At 43.5% G+C, this 25447-nt stretch overlaps 1 protein-coding gene across 3 annotated transcripts in view; it reads left to right on the top strand.

Moving 5' to 3' along the window:
- The first annotated feature begins 2206 nt into the window (after window positions 1-2206).
- Window positions 2207-25447, top strand: part of TRIOBP (TRIO and F-actin binding protein) — a 97281-nt gene continuing 74040 nt past the window's right edge. The window contains exons 1-2 of one of the 3 annotated variants that reach the window (XM_077452338.1): window positions 2207-2462; window positions 23605-23661. In XM_077452338.1, the coding sequence (XP_077308464.1) occupies window positions 2457-2462; window positions 23605-23661 (63 nt within the window). In that variant the 5' untranslated portion in view covers window positions 2207-2456. Of the gene's footprint in view, window positions 2463-18708; window positions 18800-23016; window positions 23402-23604; window positions 23662-25447 lie in introns of those variants that run through there. The other 2 variants (XM_077452336.1, XM_077452337.1) reach the window with 2 other exon arrangements.

Raw genomic sequence — 25447 nt, forward strand, 5'->3', positions numbered from 1 at the left:
ATATGACTGTCGGGAATAGTCGGGAGGGATATGGCGGTTGGGAGTTGTGGGATATGACAATCGGGAATAGTAGGGAGGGATATGATGGTAGGGAATAGTAGTGAGGGATATGAAGGTCGGGAGTTGTGGGATATGACGGTCGGGAATAGTAGGGAGGGATATGACAGTCGGGAATAGTAGGGAGGGATATGACAGTCGGGAGTTGTGGGATATGATGGTCAGGAATAGTAGGGAAGGATATGACAGTCGGGAATAGTAGGGAGGGATATGACGGTCGGGAGTTGTGGGATATGATGGTCGGGAATAGTAGGGAGGGATATGACAGTTGGGAATAGTAGGGAGGGATATGACAGTCGGGAGTTGTGAGATATGACAGTCGGTAATAGTAAGGAGGGATATGACAGTTGGGAATAGTAGGGAGGCATATGACGGTCGGGAGTTATGGGATATGACGGTCGGTAATAGTAGGGAGGGCTATGATGGTCGGGAATAGTAGGGAGGGAGATGACGGTCGGGAATAGTAGGGAGGGATATGACGGTCGGGAGTTGTGGGATATGACGGTCGGGAATAGTAGGGAGGGATATGACGGTCGGGAATAGTAGGGAGGGATATGACGGTCAAGAATAGTAGGGAGGGATATGACGGTCGGGAATAGTAGGGAGTGTTATGAAGGTCGGGAATAGTAGGGAGGGATATGAAGGTCAGGAATAGTAGGGAGGGATATGAAGGTCGGGAATAGTAGGGAGGGATATGAAGGTCGGGAATAGTAGGGAGGGATATGACGGTCGGGAATAGTAGGGAGGGATATGACGGTCGGGAATAGTAGGGAGCGATATGACGGTCGGGAATAGTAGGGAGGGATATGACGGTCGGGAATAGTAGGGAGGGATATGACGGTCGGGAATAGTAGGGAGCGATATGACGGTCGGGAATAGTAGGGAGCGATATGACGGTCGGGAATAGTAGGGAGCGATATGACGGTCGGGAATAGTAGGGAGCGATATGACGGTCGGGAATAGTAGGGAGGGATATGACGGTCGGGAATAGTAGGGAGGGATATGACGGTCGGGAATAGTAGGGAGGGATATGACGGTCGGGAATAGTAGGGAGGGATATGACGGTCGGGAATAGTAGGGAGGGATATGACGGTCGGGAATAGTAGGGAGGGATATGACGGTCGGGAATAGTAGGGAGGGATATGACGGTCGGGAATAGTAGGGAGGGATATGACAGTCGGGAATAGTAGGGAGGGATATGACAGTTTGGAATAGTAGGGAGGGATATGACGGTCGGGAATAGTAGGGAGGGATATGACGGTCGGGAATAGTAGGGAGGGATATGACGGTCGGGAATAGTAGGGAGGGATATGACAGTCGGGAATAGTAGGGAGGGATATGACAGTTTGGAATAGTAGGGAGGGATATGACAGTTTGGAATAGTAGGGAGGGATATGACGGTCGGGAATAGTAGGGAGGGATATGACAGTCGGGAATAGTAGGGAGGGATATGACAGTCGGGAATAGTAGGGAGGGATATGACAGTTGGGAATAGTAGGGAGGGATATGACAGTTTGGAATAGTAGGGAGGGATATGACGGTCGGGAATAGTAGGGAGGGATATGACGGTCGGGAATAGTAGGGAGGGATATGACAGTTGGGAATAGTAGGGAGGGATATGACGGTCGGGAATAGTAGGGAGGGATATGACGGTCGGGAATAGTAGGGAGGGATATGACGGTCGGGAATAGTAGGGAGGGATATGACGGTCGGGAATAGTAGGGAGGGATATGACAGTTTGGAATAGTAGGGAGGGATATGACGGTTGGGAATAGTAGGGAGGGATATGACGGTCGGGAATAGTAGGGAGGGATATGACAGTTGGGAATAGTAGGGAGGGATATGACGGTCGGGAATAGTAGGGAGGGATATGACAGTTGGGAATAGTAGGGAGGGATATGACGGTGTCACACAGGTGAGAGCTGTAAAGCGGAACACACACCTCCGTGTCTCAGCCTGGCCGAGTGGGAGGCGGGCGGCGGCGGCGGGTGTGAAGTTCCTTATCAGCGGAGTGTAGACAGACATGACAGAACTAGTCCGGGTGTTGCGGGCTTCCTCCACATGGAGGCACACAGGCAGAGGCCGGCCATGGGGGGAGGGGAGTGAGGGAGGGGGAGGTCCCGCTCACACTAAACTTCCTCACTGACTTTTCTGCCCCCTTCCTCCTCCTCCCCTCCCGCCTGGTTCCTCCTTCCTCGCCCTGTTAGTTTTTCCTGTCCCCTCCCAGGAAGTTTGTAGAAAAAAATTATAGGAAACCCACAGGGGGAAAAGGTTAGAGGAAAAAAGGAGTGGGAGAGAGGTGGTGTGGAAGAGGTGGGGGCTGGGAGGGGGTCCGAAGCCTTGTCTGTGTACACCTCAGGCTGGATCGTCTGTCTGTGTCCGGAGGGCTGGGCACCAACATGACGGTGAGTATGTCAGCGATGTGATTGTATGGTGTGTGTGTCCGGGGATCGCATGGAACATGGCAGGTACATGGGGGAGACGGGTGATGTCATAGATCTGACGTCACCACAGACCATTGAACAGGTACCCTGGCACACTGAGATGTCTCCCCGATCTGTACAGAGCCCATGTCTTATGTGTGATCTCTGGCCATGAACTCCTCCTATTTCCTCCCCTTTGCTCTGCTGTAAAGTGTATCCAAAACCCAGAGCAGCAATGGAATCTGTTGCAGATCTCTAGTCCTTTCTAATCTTCTTCAGTTTCATTTTCACCCGGTAACCAACCAATAAAGTTCCATTCATATGGGTGACTTGGCCTGGCATTAGTGACAGTGGCATGACTCTTCTGCCACCCTGGACCAGGAAGTGTGTTCGGATACATTCACATGGGGGAATGACAATGGCAGGAATCTTCTGATACCTGCAGGTGAGTGGTTAGCCATGGCCGCCAATGACAGCTCAGTGCCAGGGATTACTTTTTGGTGATTGCTGCTGGGTGCACACCAACTACATCCAACAGCAATCACCACTGGTAATTACTGGCCGGGCGCACAGCCACAGATCGCTGTGGTCGCCACCAACCTGTCATTGATGTGAACAAAGCTCAGAGGCCAGAGCTAGCTGCTCACAGGTGGCATAAACAACCGACCAAATCCAGATTCCTGCCGCTGTCATTCGCCCATGTGCATGTAGCCTAACTAGGGTGGATTTGATTTAAATCGTAATTTTTAAAGAGCAACTGTCATCTCCGTCCTGCAGTGGCTCCTCCTCTGACCCGCTGTTGACTCACTGACAGTTCTATTCACTTTAATGGGGCAGCTGGTGATGTGGCAGTGGCACAACACCGTGAGGGACGTGGCGACAGCAGGTGAGTGCATGCCTGCTAACAGGCGCTGCTATGATGGATCTGAAATGACAGGTGCTCTTTAAATGTAATGACGTATTCTTGCTGGTAGTTAGAATATTTGATACTTGCAAACAAAATGAAGGTTTCCTATTCAGAATAATAAGCTGTCAGGTTAGTAAAACAGCGATATCAGAACTGATTCACTCATACAGTTTGTAGTGTACGTAGATTTGCAAAACAATAGAAAAAAGGAATATTCCTGAGCTTTGTTTTATCTCATGGTTGCTGTGAAGTGTGAATGTATCAATGCAGTGCATGTTAGCTCAGCTTGCAGAGCTTGGGTTCATTGAATGAGTTTACCAAAAAATGTAAATATTGCAGAATATACAGCCTCATGCTACATAACGAAGCTCCATTTCGTGCTGAATAAACTAAATTATGACTCTATCTTAAATAGAAAACTATCTTTAGATAGACTTTTACTCCAAAAGCATTATATTAAAATAAATTGATAAACAAAAAAGTTTTTTTTTTTTTTTTTTTTTTTAATCTTGTTGATAAAAAAATTAATAAAAATATCATTGATTTTTTTTTTTTTTTTATCCCCCCCCGAGCCAAACACTTCCTGACCCTGGGTGGCTACCTCACTCCTCTGCTGTATGAATGGAGGGAGCCCTGCGTGCTGCTCTGCTGATATGGACTACAAACATGTCTGTATCACCATCACCATTACACAAGGGGCAGGGGAACTGGTGGTTTCAAGAAGTACAAACTGCTCCTGTGGATCAGAAGAGTGCTGATTGTTCTGCACTCCCGCGACCCGTTTTCTGCAGATACTGGGCTGAAGCCTGCTGAGAGGGAGCTCTGAGAACCGAGCGATCAGCAGTGTTTGTTCGCTTGGTTCTCAGCCTTAGAGCCGGTGGGGGACAGATCCTGCATTACCTTAGGTAAGTAGGATAAATACTTCTCTCTTAAAAAGGAAATATGGTCAAAGCTTTTTTTGGCTGTACATCTCCTGTAGGTCAAAGGAGTGTGCTTGTGCTCTCTTCTGGCCCAGAATTAGCCAACAGCAAGCTAAAGTCTACTATCAGCTGACATCATGGAGCCACTCCAGGCTCTGGAAGGATCCTAGCCATATTGTCAGGATCCACCTAGATGCCTGATTGACAGCTGGTCAGAGCCAGCTGTCAATCTGGCATCTGGGTGGATCCTGACAATATGGTTAGGATCCTTTCAGAGCCAGCTACCCTCCCCAGCCCAGTGCTCCAGTGAGTGTTGGAGGAGCAGAGAGTGGTGACTGATAGTCACCGCTCTCTGCTCAGAGCTGACTGAGAACTGTGCCATCAGTGCTCATGTGATCACTTAGTCCTCAGGTTTAGAGACAGTGGGTATAGGTGGAAGTGAGTATAAAGGCTTTTTTGAGCAGTCCCAAACTTCTCCTTTTTTATATTAGCATTTTGTATAGATGGTAAGTTCAGCCAACACCTGCAGATCTTGTCAGCTCAGAGCCATCCTGTGTCCTCTGCCTACTTCCTGTGTTCTATCACTCTGTTAAAGCTGAGCTCAACACACACGAAAACTTTCATAAACATACAGAATGTTTCTCAATACCAGCACAGGATATACATCCACTTTGTGAGCACCAGATGCCTTTACAAACCAAGATATGTTTTGTAACTGTAGGGATGATACATAGGATGTGCAGACAGCTAGGCTGTGGAAGGGGCCCAGAAGGCTCCACCCACTAGAGGCTATTTGGAGAAAACTACAGGAGGAGACCAGGCCAGTCACCCAATACATGGAGAGAGCAGCAGTAACCAGTCTTTATCACAGGAAAGTCCTGTAGAGGCAGAGTTTCACACTGCATTATTGCACAAATCTGAAAATGACACAAAACACACCAAGATTCCAGTAAAAATACACATGCCTCTTGTATTTGGACAATATTTGTACACTTTAAGGTTTGGTTCACACCGACAGGTGCAACCAAGCACGGGTGTACTTTCCTGTGTTGTGTGTGTAGAGCAAATCCATTCATTTCAGTCGGCTGCCCTACGTATGAGAAATGCAGAAAGAAGTCTGACTCTTCCTAGCTTAAGTCCCCTTTTCACACAATCGGACCAGTCAGTCAGTTTTTCAGGTGGACCCAATCGGCCACCCATTGTCCTTTATGGGGAGGTGGATGTCAGTGGACATGTGTCAGCTGACCTCTGATCCAACAAAATCCGCTGAGAAGAGACGGATGGCGATACATTTGCCATCTGTTGTGCGGGTCGGATTGGATGAAAACGGACAGGCTGTCTCTTTCTTCTGATCTCCCCATAGAGGAGAGCGGGACTCTGACAGGTCTGTCTCTGCACAGTCAGCAGAGACAGACCTGTCATTGGCCTGCTCAGCAGGGATCAGCGGAATTGAGTGTATCAAGTTGATTGATTAACTTTGGTACAACCAGCCTGACGGATTCTACATGCAATTACTACGATGGACTAGTATTTAGTGGGAGGGATTCCCCTGTCAACACTGTCTGGAGGGAATCGAGATTGTGTGGTTGCAGGAAAGAAATTCACTCTGTGTATGGCCTTCTAGTTCTTAACTTGGACTGTAGAATGATCAGCCTTTATGTTGTAGAAATCTGGAAGTGGGAATTTTTGAGTAGATTAGAAAAAGACTATTGGGCAGGGCTGATGCCACTCAATCCACAAAAAAAATGCTGTGTGTTGTCAGCCATCAAGGCTTAGGTGCTGAGTGCATTTAGAAAGTTCACCATATTTTTCTGTACTTCAATCACCTCAATACAGCTGTATAATAAGATAGACGGAGCGTTGAGTGTTTATTTTTGGAGTGACATTTTCAATCCTTGCTTTAGAAAACTGGCATGGGTGGCCATATGGCCTTTGTATACCTGTGATTGAGCTGTGCAGGCAGAAGGTACAGAGCCAGTCAGATTGGCCCTGTGCCTTGTGATTCAACAAATGTTTACAGCGCTTGTTTTTACCTCTGAGAGCCCACCCCTTCCTTCTCTGCTGCTGCTTACTAATATGTCACAGCTTTTCAAAGGTTTGACCCACACTTTAGCTCATTTTATTTATATATTTTATATATTATAATATAAAAATTTACATTTTCCTTCTTTTATGTGGCTGCTGAATCTGCTCAGTGTGGACCTTATCCAGCCCCCTCATTCGGCTCTGCAGCAACTGATCACTTCAAATAGCGTACTACTGCTACATGGAGAGGATACACAGCTACAGCTCTGTCAGGAAGTGCTGTGATGTCATGTCACTTTCATTGTAAACACAGTGAGGAAGCATTGTTCTTCATTGTGCTTGCATTGCCTTCTGACAGCAGTCCGCTTATTGGCAGAAACGAAAGCCCAGGAGCTGATCACTTCAGTTCCTGGGCTTAGTGCTGGACCATAGCTGTCATTGACAGCTGCTACTTTCAGCACTAAAGCCCATCAGGACTGTTGTCACATAACATGCAGCCTGTGGTGCTTCGGTCCTGATTGGAGGTCTGTTGTTAAATATGGCAACAAATGTCCACAGATGACCAGAAGAGGGAAACACAATTATTGTTAAAATCTCAAAACAGATGTTCAGGAAGAACTTAATTTGCAAGAATGAGATAAGAAGGAGAAAAAACTTGGCTGTACTTCTTTTGCGGATGCATTTCAATGGCAAAGCTGGGTTTTGGTGTAGATTAGATTAAAGGAGAAATTCACCTTTTAACAAAATAGAGCTTCATTGAGAACTGACAGCCGCAAAGTATTTGTAGTTCATTGATACATAGAGATCTATGAATCAATGACGTGGCCATGTAGATGAAGCCACACTCTTTGAATTTTGGCAGTGAGTACGGGAGGAGATCCCCGGCTCGCTGTCACAGGGGTTGGTGGGATCAGGAGGGAGAGGGGTCTGATGCTGAACATGTTACACCCTGAATATGGGCGTTGCATGTTTTAGAAAGGCAAATTTATTCTTTAAAGAAAGTTGCCACAATTTGAACTTTCCTGGAGTGCAGCCAGCCTTTTCTCCTTCCTAAACTCATGTCATATGTAGGGCATAAGACGAGCCCCTGACAACACCTGGATCCCTAGGGCTCTTTAATGCCGCCTTTCCAATCAGGGCAGTTTTTTTCAGGCAGACCTGATCGAAAGCTCCAAGGACAGGCTGATGTAAACAGACTTGTGTCCATTTACACCGGCCTACTTCTGAGTCTGCTCAGGTCAGAAAAAAACAAAACAGAAAAGGACTGTGTCCTTTTTTCTGAACCTAAATGTGATGGATCAGAGGTAGCCTGATGTAAACAGACACAAGTCCGTTTACATCCGGCCGCCCGTAATGTTATCGTGGGCACAAACTGAACGGTTATGGCTGTAGAAAAATAACTAACATCCGTTCTGTTCAGCTCTGATTCAGCAGGGCATCTGCTTACTGATCCCCTGCTGAATGGAACGGAGGAGCTCTGTGTAAGCGAGTCTTAAACCCTCATTCACACGATTGGACTTTGTACAAACTTTCCCGAGGATTTTTGTACAAAGGGTGTTGGCCCGAGAACTTGTATTGCATACACACGGCAGGACTTTTTCAGCCAACTTTCACCAAATCATGTGTTTTTCCTGCACTTTACCGCCACCTTTGGTCAACTTCTGTATTGTTGTCTGATCTTTTGCGTTCTGAGCATGCGTGTTTGTACTTTGTACAAAAGTCCTATGGTTTGCTGTACACAGGATCAGACTTTGCTCCATCGGACTTTTGTTGCCAGAAAGTTTGTCCGTTCGCACAGCCAACAAAAGTCCGATGAAAACCGAAAATGTTTGTCCGATGGAGCGTACACACGGTCGGATGTTGCCTTAAAACAGCTAATTTGCATGTTTGTTGTCAAAAGGTCTGATTGTGTGTATGGGCCTTATGAGTGACCTAGTCTAGGACTGGGGAGCGGAACACTTGAAATGTTTGTCTAGAACAGTGATTGCGAACCTTGGCACCCCAGATGTTTTGGAACTACATTTCCCATGATGCTCAACTACACTGCATAGTGCATGAGCATCATGGGAAATGTAGTTCCAAAACATCTGGGGTGCCAAGGTTCGCAATCACTGGTCTAGAATAAGCTAGGCTGGAAACTAATCCTGATACTTATGAAATATACCGTAATAGCTCAATTGATAGTTTTGTATCCATTTTTTAGGACTCATGCAGAAGGGATGTTTTATTTCTCTACTGGCAGGAAAGAAGCGGCTTAAAATATGCACCTAAAGCAGTGTTTTGAAGGTGCGTTTAGGCTCCTTTATGATGTTTGCATCTTTTGGAGTTATTGCATTCTATGGCCCAGAATATTATTTATTCTACCCATTAGAAGGCATTAACAAGCAAACATGCCTAAACCCATCTAGCATTTTTTTATGGCCAAAAGCTTCTCTCCTTAATGCGCTAGTGATGTGTTTTTTTTTTTTCCAGTCTAGTAAATGCTTTTCTTCTAATATGCCTGTAAACGCCTATGTGTGCATGGATACAGAGGCTAACCTAGAGATGCCTTTACAGGCTGAAAAAAAAAGGTCCTACTCCTAAAAAAGGCCTTAAGAAGTTTATATTCTTGATGAGTCCTTGTGTTCTATAAACACACAAATAGAAGGGCTGTATTTAGCAGACTAATGGCAGGAATAGACAATAAGAAAATTGGACGAAAATTTATGTTCTGTGAACGATCGGCCGGTTTTCCACTCGTTGATGCCCAGCAAGTAATACCCGATATCTATATTATGAACAAAAAAGACAGATTGGAAAAATGGTGTGGTATCATTGGTGAACGAACGATATTCTGTTCATTAGTCTGAAGGTCATCCGTAAAACATGTCTTACATTATCACATATGAGTGGAACTAGTAGAGCAGTGGTCATCAACCCTGTCCTCAGGGCCCACTAACAGGCCAGGTTTGCAAGATAACTGAAATACATCACAGGTGATATCATTTGCTGCTCAGTGATTGCCGTATTCTAGTCTGCATCACCCCAAGGTAATACATAAAGCTTGGCTTGTTAGTGGGCCCTGAGGACAGTATAGTAGACGACCCCACTTGTATGTGAGACGTCAACACTACGTATGAATTAGATTGCTCCTTTTAAAGTTTTTTTTTTTTTAATTTATTTTTTTCGATTTCAGCATGAGGACAAGGTGCTCTGGGGTCTGTTTTTTTGGGGGTTTTGATTTTAACCACTTATCCACTGGACACTTAAACGCCCTTCCTAACCAGACCAATTTTCAGCTTTCGGTGCTCTCACATTTTGAATGACAATTACTCAGTCATGCAACACTGTACCTATATGAATTTTTTGTCCTTTTTTCACACAAATAGAGCTTTCTTTTGGTGGTATTTAATCACCATTTTTTTTTTTGGCGCTATAAAAGAAAAAAGACCGAAAATTCTGTAAAAAAAAATAAATAAATAATAAATTTTTTTTATTCATATATTTTGGCCAAAATTTTATACCGCTACATATATTTTGTAAAAGTAACCCAAATGGGTGTATATTATTTGGTCTTTGTGAAAGTTATAGCGTCCACAAGCTATGGTGCCAATCTCTGAAAATTGATCACACTTGAAGTACTGACGGCTCATCTAATTTCTTGAGACCCTTAGGCCCCTTTCACGCTGAGGCGCTTTTGCAGACGCTAAAGCGCTAAAAATAGCGCCTGCAAAGCTCCCTAAAAGAGCCGCTCAATGCACTCCAATGTGAAAGCCCTGAGGGCTTTCACACTGGAGCGGTGCTCTTGCAGGACAGTCAACAAAGTCCTGCAAGCTGCATCTTTGGAGTGCTGTAGGAGCGGTGTATTTACCGCTCCTAAAGCGCCTCTTCCCATTGAAAACAATGGGGCAGTGCTCCAAACCAAGCGGCGCTTTTAACCCTTTTTTGGCCACTAGCAGAGGTTAAAACTGCCCCACTAGCGGCCAATCAGTGCCACTAAAACAACGGTAAAATGTCGCTAAATATAGCGCCGCTTTACCGCCAGCGTGCTGAACGCCCCAGTGTGAAAGTAGCCTAACAAGCCAGGAAAGTACAAATGACCTCTTTTTGAACAGTAGACATTCCAAGTTATTTATTAAGAGGCATGGTGAGTTTTTTTTTAAGTTGTAATTTTTTTCCCACAATTTTTCGCAAGTTTTTTTTCTCACACCCAGCATATGCATAGCACAAATTACACCCCAAAACAAATTCTACTACTCCTCCTGAGTACAGCAATACCACATGTGGGAGACTTGTACACAACGTGGCCGCATACAGAGGCCCAACATGCAGGGAGCGCCATCAGCCATTCTTGGAGCATAAATTACAAATATCATTTTTTGAGTACCTCTTACACTTTTGAAGGCCCTGGAGAACCAGGACAATGGAAACGCCCCAAAAATGCCCCCATTTTGGAAAGAAAAAACCCCAATGTATAATCTGAGGCATATCGAATCTTTTGAACATGTCATTTTTTTCTACAAGTTTTTGGAAAATGTGTAAAGAAAATGAAAACGCATATATATATTTTTTTCTTTTAAACAATGTTTCTAACAGATAGCATGTACATACCAAAAATTACACCCCAAAATCGGTTCTCCTACTCCTGAGTATGGCGATACCACATGTGGGAGACTTTTCCACAGCATGGCCACATACAGGGGACCAACATGCAGGGAGCGACATCAGGTGTTCTAGGGACATAAGTTTCAAATCTAATTTGACTACCTATTACACTTTTGTGAGGCACTCTAGTGGCATGGATGATAACTGATGTGGCATGAATGGGTATTGCTGAGTATGGCTAAATATGGATGGGGGTGGATGGGATGGCTGAGTATTGATGGATGTATGAGTATTGCTGAGGATGGATGGGTATGCTGAGCATTGATGGGTGAGGATGGATGGATGAGTATGGATGACTGGAATGGGCACATATCAGCGCTGTTGGCACTACACATCCAGCCCACAGCGCTGTTGCCACCAATCTCTCCCCTCTCCACTCACACTGTACCTATAGGTACGGGGAGGGGAGAGAGGAACCGGACATGACACAGGTTTGTTTACAAGTGATCACTGTCATTTGACAGAGTGATCACTTGGTAAACGGCCGCTGTCATTATATATTACATGCTATCACTGCACTAGAGGAAGAAATAAATGCACACAAAAATACTATGAAACTGTGAAAACATACTAGTGTGCTTTTATTCATAGACTGATCTTCCTCTGATAAAATGTTACAATTTGTTTTCCTTTCTAAAGTCGGGGCAAAACATTTCCACACTGATACTTTGTATATGGCTAATTTACTGGTCAGGTCAGAGTTCCCCTCTGCCTAATATCAGGTGATAAATAAGACCCCTTTCACACAGGCATTTTAAGCGCCAAAGGGCTAAAAATGGCGACTGTAAAGCACTTGAAAAATGCCCATGTGAAAGCCCAAGTGCTTTCACACTGCAGCGGTGCGCTTGCAAGACATTAGAAAAAAGTCAGTTTCAGGCTTATTTAATCCTTTCTTCGGCCTCTAACGGTGGTTAAAAGCACAGCTAAAACTAGTAGTGCTTTACCACTAATGTGGCCCACTGGCAGTGTAAAAAAAGTTTTAACGAATGTGTGTGTTCTTTAGTGAATTGATTTTAACCAGTTCCTGACCGGCTGCTGTAAATATACGTCGGCAGAATGGCACGTCTGGGCAAAGTAATGCACACGTACGTTACATTGAATTGCCCGCTGTGCGCGCCTGCCGAGAGCTCCGTGGTCGCGGGTCCCACGGACTCGATCGCCGCAGGGATACCCGTGATCGTGTCGCGGAGCTCAAGAACGAGGAGATGCCGATGTAAACAGCATCTCCCCATTCTGCCTAGTGACAGCACACTGATCGTCTGCTCCCTGTCATCGGGAGCAGTGATCAGTGTGGTGTCACACACAGCCACACCCCCCCCCACAGTTAGAAACACGCCCCTAGGAACACCTAACCCCTACAAATGCCATAAAACTATCCCCTCTTTTGTAGACGCTATAACTTTTGCGCAAACCAATCAATAAACGCTTATTGTGATTTTTGTTTTTGTTTTTTTCAAAAAATGTGTAGAAGAATAGATATGGGCCTAAACTGAGGGGAGAAAAAAAATTGTATATATTTTTTTTCTGGGGATATTTATTATAGCAGAAAGTAAAAAAAAAAAGTTTTTATTTTTTTCAAAATTGTCGCTTTTTTTATTTTGTTTATAGCGCAAAAAATAAAAACTGCAGAGGTGATCAAATACCACCAAAAGAAAGCTCTATTTGTGGGAAAAAAAGATGCCTATTTTGATTGGGAGCCACGTCGCATGACCGTGCAATTGTCAGTTAAAGCGACGCAGTGCCAAATCGCAAAAAAACGCTCTGGTCAGGAAGGGGATAAATCCTTCTTTCTGGGGCTGAAGTGGTTAATGATTTACAGTGCCTTGAAAAAGTATGCATACCTCTTCAAATTTTGTTATGTTACAGACAAAAATCTAAAGTATTTTATTTTTAAGTATTTTAGGATTTTATGTAATAGACCAACACAAAGTGGCACATAATTGTGAAGCGGAAGAAAGATAATAAATTGTTTTCAAAATTTTTACTAATGTCTGAAATGTGTGGCTTACATTTTGTATTCAGCCCCCCGAGTCAATACTTTGTAGAATCGCCTTTCACTGCAATTACAGCTGCAAGTCTTTTTGGGTAGGTCTCTACCAGATTTGCACATCTAGAGAGGGACATTTTTTTCCCATTATTCTTTACAAAAAAAGCTGTCAGATTGGATGGAGAGAGTCTGTGAACAGCAATTTTCAAGTCTTGCCACAGATTCTCAATTGTATTTAGGTCTGGATCTTGACTGGATAATTCAAACCCATGAATATGCTTTGATCTAAACCATTCCATTGTAGCTCTGGCTGTATGTTTAGGGTCATTCTGCTGAAAGATGAACTTCCGCCCCAGTCTCAAGTCTTAGGCCCCATTCACATCTGAGTGTTTTGTAGCTTGAAGCCTGAAGCTACAAAATGCTGGAGGACGAAAAATCAATTATTCTGTATGGAGATGGTTCACATCTCCACTCCAAAATGCCTGAAGCTCAAACAAGTTCTGGAACTTTTTTTTTTTTTTTTAGGCAGATTTGGTCATTTTTCTGCTTTTTACATTGGTGACCTTTTGACCTGCTCAAGATCGCTGTAAAATCGCGCGACTTTCTGCCTGAAATCACTACGTTCAGGTGTGAATGGGGCCTTATGTAGACTCTTAACAGGTTTTCACATAAGATTGCCCTGTGTTTGGCTCCATCCATCTTCCCATCAACTCTGATTCACACCTATGCAGGTTGCAGTTTGCATATTGCAGGTGTATTTAAGCGTTTTTAAATCCTGCTTTTCGTCCATTGAAGTCTATGGAACCAAAAACCAGAAAAAAAGTCCTGGCCCTTTCCATAAAATGCACAAATGTGAACTAGGGATCGACCGATTATCGGTGCGGCTGATATTCACTTAATTTGAAGTATCTGGCACAAACGTACCCGAAATTACCGATTTATGCTTCAAGGGGTTTTACTGAGGCGATTCCTGCAGCACTTTGGAGCGGACAGTCAGCTTTATTGTAATAACAACCAATGTAGCTCAGCAGCCGCTGGGCTGTTATTACAAGCAGTGGGAGGGGACATCCCCCCCCCACCTCCCCACCAGCCGCTCTACCGTCCTACCGATGTTCGCCGGCTGGCCGAAGACCGGAACAAAGCAGAAGCTTCCTTCGGGTCTCAGATCTAGTAACCCGGAAGCGATGTCATGACATCACTTACCGGATTACTGACATCTTAACCACTTCAGCCCCGGAAGATTTTACCCCCTTCCTGACCAGTGCACTTTTTTACAATTTGGCACTGGGTCGCTTTAACTGACAATTGTGTGGTCACTCGATGCTGTACCCAAACAAAATTTGTGCTTTCTTTTGGTGGTATTTGATCACCTCTGCGGTTATTTTTCGTGCTATATATATATTCTTCTACATACTTTTTGGTAAAAATCACAATAAGCGTATGTTGATTGGTTTGCACAAAACTTATAGCGTCTGTAAACTATGGGAAACATTTATGGCATATTTTTTTGTGTGTGTTCTAACTGTATGGGGATAGGCTTGACTAGGAGAGGAGACATATCATTTTTCCTACTTGGTATGAACAAACGATATGGCTCCTCTCCTCTGACAGCACAGGGATTTGTGTGTTTACACACACAAATCCCCATGCTGACGCTCGTGCACACGATCGCACCCCTCAGCCATGTTCATTGGGTCCCCTGCCGTACAGTGGGCATGTGTCTCGGCGACTCACACGTCCTCTGGTGGCCAAAAAAGGGTTTTTCACCCAGGAGAGCCATTCTGTTACAGTATATCTGCATGACATGGTTGGGAACTGGTTAAAGGCACCAGGTTTAAAAAATTTAAAGTATTCAAAAATGCTGATCTTGACATTTTGAATACTTTCAAGTGCAAAGGAGTAAAGAGTATCTGTCACTGCCTATTATTGTTGTGACAGCAATAACAGTGATAATAAAATAAAAAGTGTAACTTTTTTTTATTTTTTTTTAAATGTATCGGCACATGATATTGGCTATCAGCCCAAAATTTGGCTGAGATATCAGTATCGTATCGTCACCAAAAAAACAATATCGGTCGTTCTCTAATGTGAACTACATGCATAGGAAACCATGTTACATAGACTGTAGTATGTTTCTGCAAAACTGAAAACGTGCTAAAAAATGCATAGGTGTGAACCAGGCCTAAATCAAATTTTGTTGCTTTCCCTGAACAAGCGTGCATATCATAAGGTGTTCTGACTTCGCTGGCTGCATAGTTTTTCCAGTTCAGTGGCCTGGACTATTACAGGAAATAGATTGGCATGGCAGCCAATTAGCATCTTCAGTAGGATATCAGAAGTGACAACTTCCATGTTTCTCTGCAGACTTCTTTTAAATAACTGCACTTAAAAATAATAAAAAATAAAAATTGCAGGGCTGCAATGACCAGCATGCATTAAAGCTGCTCGATTAATCGTTAAAAAAAATTAATTGCCATCTCGATTCACCCCCTTTGCCCCCTGAGAGTAGGCGATTCTTTCATATAAACAAGTGGAGACCTTATCTGCACACTCAGCTGTCAAAAGAAAGCATCAGCAATCTGCCAAGTGTAGAACTTGAAACATTGTAACTAAGTTTACTTCTTAGATCAAAGGGAAAGAACTTCTTGTGTAAACAAATAATCTGGGCAGTCTGCCAAGCTTTCAACTGTAAATGCAGGAAGTTTAAAGCGGAGGTCCACCCTAAAGTGGACCTTCCGCTCATCGGAACCCTCCCCCCCTCCGGTGCCACAATCGGCACCTTTCAGGGGGGAGGGGGGTGCAGTTACCTGGATAATCCAGGTAACTGCACCCACTTCCGGGATAGCTCTCTGCGGAAAGGGGCGTAACTTACGCCCCTTTCCGCAAGTGCCCGCCCCTTCCCGCAAGTACCCCGCTGCCTGCTGGGAAACACACAGATCCCAGAGGCAGCGGGGAGCGTCCTTATTGCGCAGCGCGATTCGCGCATGCGCAGTAGGGAACCGGGAAATGAAGCCGAAAGGCTCCATTTCCTGATTCCCATACCCAAGATGGCGGCGGCAGGACCCGACAGACGACCTAGAGATCGGCTTCGGGTGCCGACATCGCGGGCGCGCTGGACAGGTAAGTGTCACTATTTTAAAAGTCAGCAGCTGCAGTATTTGTAGCTGCTGGCTTTAAAAAAAAAAAAAAAAAATGGTGGACTCCCGCTTTAACCACTTAAAGTCTAAATCTTTTTCTAACATTTCTTTCTTAACCACTTAAGGACCGCCGCATGGAGATACGTACGTGCTTGCCTTCCAGCGGGTGGGAGGTCCGATGGCACCCCCTCCGGCTTGTTAGCGGGATCAGCCCAGATACCTGCTAGCACCTGTGTTTTGCCCCTCTGCCCAGCCCACCCAAGTGCAGTATCAATCGATCACTGTCACTTACAAAACACTAAACACATAACTGCAGCATTTGCAGAGTCAGGCCTGATCCGTGCGATCGCTACCAGTTTTTTTTGGTAGCATTTTATATTTAAATCCTGAAGACGGTGCTTGGTTTTCGGGGTCCCATATGTGGCTAGGCTCCCAAAAAGTCCCCCACATGTGGTATCCCCGTACTCAGGAGAAGCAGCAGAATTTATTTTGGGGTGTAATTTCACTTATGCCCATAGCATGTGTAAGCAATATATCATTTAGTGACAACTTTGTGCAAAAAAAAAAAAGTTTGTAATATTCCCGCAACTTGTGGCAAAATATAAAATATTCCATGGACTCAACATGCCTCTCAGTAAATAGCTTGGGGTGTCTACTTTCCAAAATGTGCTCATTTGGGGGGGTTTTGTGCTATTTTGGCATTTTATGGCCTTCGAAACTGTGATAGGTAGTGAGGAGTGAAATCAAAAATTTGCACCCTTAGAAATCCTGAAGGCAGTGATTGGTTTTCGGGGTCCCGTACGCGGCTAGGCTCCCAAAAAGTCCCACATATGTGGTATTCCCGTACTCGGGAGAAGCAGTAGAATATATTTTGGGGTGCAATTCCACATATAACTATGGCATGTGTGAACAATATATCATTTAGTGACAGCTTTTTTGTAAACTTTTTTTTTTTTTTTGCGTCATTATTCAATCACTTGGGACAAAAAAAAATATTCAATGGGCTCAACATGCCCCTCAGCAATTTCCTTGGGGTATCTACTTTCCAAAATGGGATCATTTGGGGGGGGGGGGTTTGTACTGCCCTGCCATTTTAGCACCTCAAGAAATGAGATAGGCAGTCATAAATTAAAAGCTGTGAAAATTCTAGAAAATGTACTCTAGCTTGTAGACGCTATAACTTTTGCGCAAACCAATAAATATACGCTTATTTTATTGACATTTATTTTACTAAAGACATGTGGCTGAATACTTTTTGGCCTAAATGTATGACTAAAATTTAGTTTATTCGACTTTTCTTATAACAAAAATAGAAAATATCTTTTTTTTTTTTTTTTTTTTCAAAATTTTCCGTCTTTTTCCTTTTATATCGTAAAAAATAAAAATCGCAGAGGCAATCAAATACCATCAAAAGAAAGCTCTATTTGTGGGAAGAAAAGGACGCAAATTTCGTTTGGGTACAACATTGCATGACTGCGCAATTACCAGTTAAAGCAGTGCAGTGCGAAATTGTAAAAAGACCTCTGGTCCTTAGGCTGACAATTGGTCCGGGGCTTAAGTGGTTAAAGTGGTGTTGCCAACAAAAAATAAAAAGCTGCTTAAAATTCGTAAAAAAAAAAAAAAAATTACTCACCTCTAAATACCTGTTGCTAGGGGGTCCCTCGTAGTCTGCCTTCTTCCTTGCCCGGGCTGGTGACATCACTTCCCTTCGTGCTGCACATTCACCTGGGACCTGTCACGTGTCCCAGATGACTGTACGGCGTATCCCTGCGCCACTCGCGCATGCGCAGTGGGTGCCCAGCTGTGAAGCCACAGCTGGGTGCCCACAGTACGCATGACGTGCCGCATTGCTGGACCCTGGGACAGGTAAGTGTCCAATTATTAAAAGTCAGCAGCTGCAGTATTTGTAGCTGCTGACTTTTTTAATTTTTAATTTTTTTTTTTTTTTTTTTTTTTAGGGGGTACCCCACTTTAAGTGAAAATCAATGTGTTTTTTTTTTTTTTTTTGTTTTTTTTGCTAGAAAATTACGTGGAACCCCCAAACTCTCTTGTTTTAATGTGAAAGATGATACGCCGCGAGAATCGTGATCAATCTTCTAAGAAAAAAAATTGTGATTCTCATTTATAGCCAGAATTGTGCAGCTCTAGCATGCATACGGTTAAGCTGTAAATATGAATGGTTATTTGTTTGCAGTAGAAATTCTTCTCACAATTGCATGGCCGTTATAGAATGTAGCACAGTGTTTACATCCTCTGGAACATATGACTGTCTCCCAAGGCAGATGTGTTCTCCGACAGGCTGACAGCGGGTGGTATCTGTGTCGGGCTAGTTCATAGGGAATAATGTCCAGTCTGACTGACCCTTCTGTCCTCTAGAAATACACTGTCCTCCTCTTGTGACATTATTCGGAGTGCTGAGGGATGTAAACACTGGGTGGGCCCCGTACAGGCACAGAGTTTCTGCTGGAAACGGCTACGATTTGTATTGCCTACCAATGACTGTACTGTCATTTTTAACAAAATACAGATATTCTTTGGGGACTTGAACTCCTACATGCTGTATTGAAAGCCCAGGCAGTGACTTTCAAACTTCTATCTCCACTTACAGATAAATGCTGTTGGTTGGAGTTCACCAGTCAAAAAGGCAGGCCTGTAGTGCCACAAAGGATCAGGAACCAGTGATGTGGCGTAAATACGAGGTATTCGTTTAGTGCACTCTTATGTGGCTTGGAAATGTTTTTTCAGTACATTTTCTACTGGTTCTGATGTTGGAGAGTTTGATGTGTCGAGCGTGCCCAAATGTAACAACTGTGTACAAGGACTGAAAGCGTCTGCTAGCTTCTAAATCGCAGTTACCATATTCTAGTATTTTATCCATTCCTCTACTACACAGTTGTTACTCAGTTTAAAACGGAATGCCGAAGGCTGAATGGAAAGGGTTTTGAGCAAAAAAAATAAAAATCTGAACTGTAAAAACAAATCTATCTACAGATTTCTGTAGAACGATTACTGAAAATGTATGGCTGGAACTATAGAAAACCTCCTAATCTCCATAACATAGGAGGGTGGTGTTCTGTAGTTTACAGCTCACTGGATTTCTGGTGGATATATTTCACAGATCAAAGGAGAGAAACATAAGAGAAGTTCATTGTTACAAATTGCATGTATGCAAACAGCTTTTGAGTCATCAGATTTTCAGACTGGGTAATTTAGTCATTTGCTATCAGATACACACTTGGAGCCGTATAAGCTCTGTATACATAATGACAATGGGTTTATTAATTATAAAAGGAAATGCAGTTGTGTTAAAAATAAAGCTGGTCAGTACAGAATTCAGCAGGCTGATTAACCACTTCAATACCAGGCACTTATACCCCTTCCTGCCCAGACCAATTTTCAGCTTTCAGTGCTCTTGCACTTTGAATGACAATTGCGTGGCCACGCTACACCATTCCCAAACTAAATTTTTATAATCTTGTTCCCAAAAATAGCTTTCTTTTGGTGGAATTTGATCACCTATGGGATTTTTATTTTCTGCTAAACAAATAAAAAATGACTGAAAATTTTGAACAAAAATACATTTTTTGTTTCTGTTACAAAACTTTGTAAAAAAAAAGTAAGTTTTTTCTCCTTCACTGATATGGGCACTGATAAGGTGGCACTGAAAGGCGGCATGGATGGGCACTGATTGTTATCCCTGGTGGCCATGGGTGGCATACCTGGTGGTGACTATTGGTGGGCATCCCTGGTGGTCCAGTGTGGGCATCCTGGGGGCAGGGGCTGCGCTGATAATCAGCACAGACCCCCCCCCCCACCCCGTCAGGGGAGCAGCCAATGGGCTCTCCTCTACTCATGTGAGACAGACGCTAGTGAGGAAAAGCCAATCAACGGCTCTTCCGGTTTACACTGTGATCAGCTGTGATTGCACATGGCTGATCATGTGGTAAAGAGTCTCCATCAGAAACTCTTTACCTAGACTGATGTTGTGGTTTCTCAGACTGACACACCGCAACAATGATCGCTGGGGGCATGTGACAGTTTGTTACCCTGAAAGACGTCTGGTCAGGATAAAACAACCACATTGCCAACATCATTTTTCTATATGACGGGCGGCAAGGGGTTAAAAAACAAAAAAACAATACAGTATTTTCCCACCCGCACACGCAAAGTGGATGGAGAAATCCTCCCCACAGTGCTATTATATTCTGACAGCGGGGACTCCTCCACTGTCAGAATACCCTGATCAACGATGAGCTAATGAAAATGCTCCACCATTCCCATTCAACAGAAGTTGATTGCTAAATGGACTTCTACCACTTCAACCATAGATGGATTGAAATTAGCTGAACCTACTACCCTGAAGGTTATCAATATTAGCTGATACAAATGGCTTCATCTTTACAGCAGCCAAAGTGTGATGGCTAATGAGGAATGTTAATATTTGGTATGTTCTTGGTAAATTATTACTGTTATTTACACTGTTTTATACAAAGGATGTGCGTTTACATAACTGTATACTGTGTTGCATTTCTTGCACCTGCTTTGTACAAAATTTGTATGTTAAAATAACCTAATAAAGCTGTGAAATGCTTACTGTATGATGGCCATACACTTATACATTTTCATAAAAAAATGTTTTTAAAGTGGTAGTAAAGCTTGTTAAAAGAAAAAAAAGTCACCCTGCAAGGCAATGTCATAATGTGCTAGTATGCATCGTAGTATGCACTTGCCTTAAGAGCCGGTTCACACAGGGGCGACTCGGATCCGACTTCAGGTCGCCCCTAGTCGCCTCAGGTTGGACATTTAAAAATCAATGTAAGTGAATGAGAGCCGTCTTAATGCACACTACTGAAGTCGCTCCGACTTCAGAAGAGGTTCCTGTACTACTTCAATCCGACTTGTAGGCAACTGGTACCCATTGATTTCAATGGAGGTCGCCTCCAAGTCGGATCTCCGTCTATACGGAGGCGACTGACAGAATTATTAGCTCTGAAGGGGCAACTCCACGCCAAATTTATGAAAAAAATTTGGCGTGGGTTCCCCCTCTGAGAGCATACCAGGCCCTTAGGTCTGGTATGGATTCTAAGGGGAACCCCCTACGCCGAAAAATGGCGTGGGGGTTCCCTGCAGATCCATACCAGACCCTTATCCGAGCACGCTACCCTGCCGGCCAGGAAAGGGGGTGGGGACGAGCGAGCGCCCCCTCCTGAGCCGTACCAGGCTGCGTGCCCTCAACATGGGGGGGTGCCAATTTACCTTGTCCCCATGTTCCTGGCCGGCCGGGTAGCATGCTCTGATAAGGGTCTGGTATGGATCTTTGGAGTTCCCCCTTCAGAGCTCATTCTTTGATTAGCCACGGCAAAAGTCGCCTGGCCTGGGGCGACTTAAAGTCGTGTTGTAAGTCGCCCCAGGTCGTGTCTAAGTCGTGTTTAAGTCGTCTCCAAGTTGCCTCACAAAGTCGTCCTGAAGTCGTGTCGCCCCCAGCTTGCTGTCACCTCTGACAGGGCAACCATTCTCACCTGGGCTTCCTTCTGGGTTTGCGGGCTGTGGCCGCTTGAATAGCCAAGCTGTGATGACATCACTCCCACGCATGCACACACAGTGCCGCTCCTTTTAGGCTGCATTCACACCTGAGCGTAGTGTTTTCAAGCAGAAAATCGCGTGATTTTTGCGGTGTTTTTTACTGCGATTCGCTGTGCTTTTTTACCACGATTTTGTGCAGGGCAAAAGGTCACCAATGTTAAAAGAAGAAAAACACCCAAATCTGCTCAATTCGAGAGACAAAAAAGAGTACGGAATTTGTTGAGCTTCAGGCGTTCGGCTTCAGGCGACATGGAGTGGAGATGTGAACCATCTCCATCGAGAATAATACATTTTTTCCCCTCCAGCGTTTTGTAGCTTCAAGCTACAAAACGCTCAGGTGTGAATGGAGTCTCAGAGTGTATGCGCCAGTGACGTCACCAGCTGCTACTATGGAATATCTCCTAAACGGTTATATGCTTATCTGTAGGTAAAAGTAGTCGAAAATGACTTTACCACATTAAGAACGTTTGTTTGACTTTCTAATCATTGATCGATGTTCATTTTTGGCCATAGTCATGAGAAAATTAGGATGGAAATTTTTTCTCAAATAATTTTGGTCAGTGTATTTGTTTTTCTTTGGGGAATTACATTCATTAACATACAATAAAATGTAAAAAGAGTGAGATTTTCAAACGTTTTCAGATTAATGTTTTGTATTCTGAACCCGCAAGTCTAGTGTGTGGGCAGCATCAGTTCTTTTACTATCTGTCTTCATCTTCCCTTGTCTCGGTTTTCTGTCCCCTTTTATTGTGATAATGTTGTCACACTGGGTGTTTCTTGTTGTGACAATCTGTCACCCTATTGTTGTTTTCAGTCTGTCCCTCTAGCAAGACTTATTTTATTTTATTTTCTTTTTCTTTCTCTCTATCTCTCTCTCTCTACAGATCTTTTGTGATTGTTACCTTTATCCTTTCCTTGATGGCATATTTCTTATATTTTAGGCTGCAGTCATCTAGTACTTGTCACTCTGCAAGCAGAGTTGTGTCATCTGTGTCCCTCCTCTAAAACACTCTGCGTTGATATTCATTACGGTCTCTCTGCTTCTTTTCATTAACCAGCTGTGTGTGTGTCTTCATTGAGTGACTGTTACTTGTATCTGTGGTATTAAATATCTGAAACCCTTGGTCATTCTCTGTTAAAGGGTAGTCTCACTTTCCGCTAGTCTCTTATATGGCATTCACAACCTGAAACTAAATCTGCTTCTATACCTCGTATGTCTCTCTGCCCCTCTTTGCCCTGCGAGGATTCTGGCCAAGGGGTGGGAGTAACTTGTGTCCCTCTCCTACACCCAACTGTAACTGGAGAAGAAAAGGGCTGGAGAGAGGGACACAGCTAAATGTCAGATAATTCAACGCTCATGGCACTGCAAATATACATTATAGCAACTTAGAATTTAGAAATGTAAAAATTAGGCCTTTCTTTATTTTTGGCTTTGTATTGTACAATTACTGCAGGGACTTGGAGATGAAAGCAAAGGGGCAAGTGACATAATATAGGGGGGAGGTCACAGAATCCATTGTTTTTAATGGTGCTCTCTAAAGCTAATAAGAAACATGGAGCAAAGAAGCTATTTTTCTATAATGTAAACCAAGGATAGTAGGTGGGAGGTAGTCGAGTATGGTGTTGTAAACAAGACGGGTAGAGAGATCAGGAAGTAAGACATCTCTATGTTGTCCAGTAAATCATCTGCAGAAAGAGGTGCCAGCACAGACCTGGAGGTATGATGTGTCTTGGAAAAGTTTAACTGATTAGTATTAAATGTCTTATCCTGCTGTAGGTTCCTTTTTTATTTTTATTTTCTTCCTCTCGATGTCTAATCTCTACTAGAGATCCTCTGTTCATACCCTCCAATTTCATTGTGTTGCACTTGTTCTGATCCCCATGCAGCTATTTAGTTACACTTGATGTTTCTTCCCTACAGCCAGACCTGCTGAATTTCAAGAAAGGATGGATGTCCTTACTCGATGGCAATGGAGAGGTGAGAACATCATCTTTTGTCGTATAACACGTATTCAGCTTTGCTCCTTTGCACTTTGTCATTGCTAGTAGAATAAAGTTTGTCCGTGTATCATGGTTTATGTTTGCTGTAACCAATGGTGTTCTATTAATGCTTAACGTTATGGTAAGCTATCACATGTCATCGTTGTGTTGCATTCAGCAATTTGTTCTGTAATGGTTTTAAATTTGAAACTCGCATTTATTGTTTTAATGTGTCTAAATCCCATTAGATTATCAATGTTTGGCCCGAGTTTGGGTTTTGATGGATTGTTTAACCTTTGTTATCATTAGGGCTTTGTGTACAGAGGGAAATTTCAGTGGTGCCCAGATTGGCCAATCAGGTTCTATCTTACAATTTTTAAAGCAGGATATGTTTAAACATCATTTTATTTTAATTTTTTTCTATGCTGCATTTTTGTATTTGATACTGCTTCAGAAAGAGGAAACCACTGTTATCACAAATAACATTTGTGAGAAGTTTGTTATTATAAAAACCATCCACCTACTTGTACACGTCAGTGCTGGGTACTAAGGCTGGGGAATGTAAACAGCACAAAGCCTGTTCCTAATTTCCCACCTGTATTTGAGTCATTGGTAGTTGTGTTTCCTGCATCAAATACGAGGAAGCGCTGAACAAGCTGCAGGAACCCTTGCAATGCCTAATTTGTGTGTGTGTGTGTGTGTGTGTGTGTGTGCGCGCGCGCGTGTGCACCTCTCCTAAAGATCTTTTTATGCCAGGAAGCACAAATGCGCTCATAGACTAATGTGACAGTAGAGATGAACCAATATATTTACCTTTCTCCTTGATGGAGATGGCAGATAATGGAAAAATTGAATAATGTATGAATCAAGTCACTTGATCACTTGCTGCTGCCATCATTTTTGCCCGCAGTCTGCTTGGTATTCATGTGCCTATTAAATATAACCTGCTCAGCAACTGGCATCTTTTGTTAGTACCTTGAAGTTTGTAGCCAGCTATGAATCATTTTGTATCTTTGCTATACAGTGCCTTGAAAAAGTATTCATACCCCTTTTGAAGTTTTTCACTTTTTTTTTTTTCATGTTACTCCAAAAATGTAAATGTATTTTTATTGGGATTGTATGTGATAGACCAATACAAAGTGGCACCTAATTGTGACATGGAAGGAGAATGATACATGGTTTTCGAATTTTTTTACAAATATGTGAAAAGTGTGGTGTGCATTTGTATTCAGCCCCCCCTGATTAAATACTTTGTAGAACCATCTTTCGCTGCAATTACAGCTTCAAGCCTTTTTGGGGATGTCTCTACCAGCTTTCCACATCTAGGGTGACATTTTTGCCCATTCTTCTTTGAAAAATAGCTCAAGCGCTGTCAGATTGGATGGAGAGCGTCTCTGAACAGCAATTATCAAGTCTTGCCACAGATTCTCAATTGGATTTAGGTCTGGACTTTTGGCCATACTAACACATGAATATGCTTTGATCCAAACAATTCTATTGTAGCTCTGGCTGTATATTTAGGGTCATTGTCCTGCTAGAAGGTGAACCTCTGCCCCAGTCTCAAGTCTTTTGCAGACTCTCTTACAGGTTTTCTTCTAAGATTGCCCTGTATTTGGCTCCATTCACCTTCCCATCAACTTTGACCAGCTTCCCTGTCCCTGCTGAAGAAAAGGATCCCCACAACATAATGCCACCACTGTTTTTCATGGTGAGGATGGTGTGTTCGGGGGGGGGGGGGGGGGGGGGGTTTGTACATTGTTTTCCGACACTCATAATGTTTTGCT

This window comes from Lithobates pipiens, unplaced genomic scaffold, assembly GCF_037356315.1.
Source record: "Lithobates pipiens isolate NorthernLeopardFrog02 unplaced genomic scaffold, aLitPip1_a1.2 Scaffold_23, whole genome shotgun sequence".
Taxonomy (NCBI): Eukaryota; Metazoa; Chordata; class Amphibia; order Anura; family Ranidae; genus Lithobates; species Lithobates pipiens.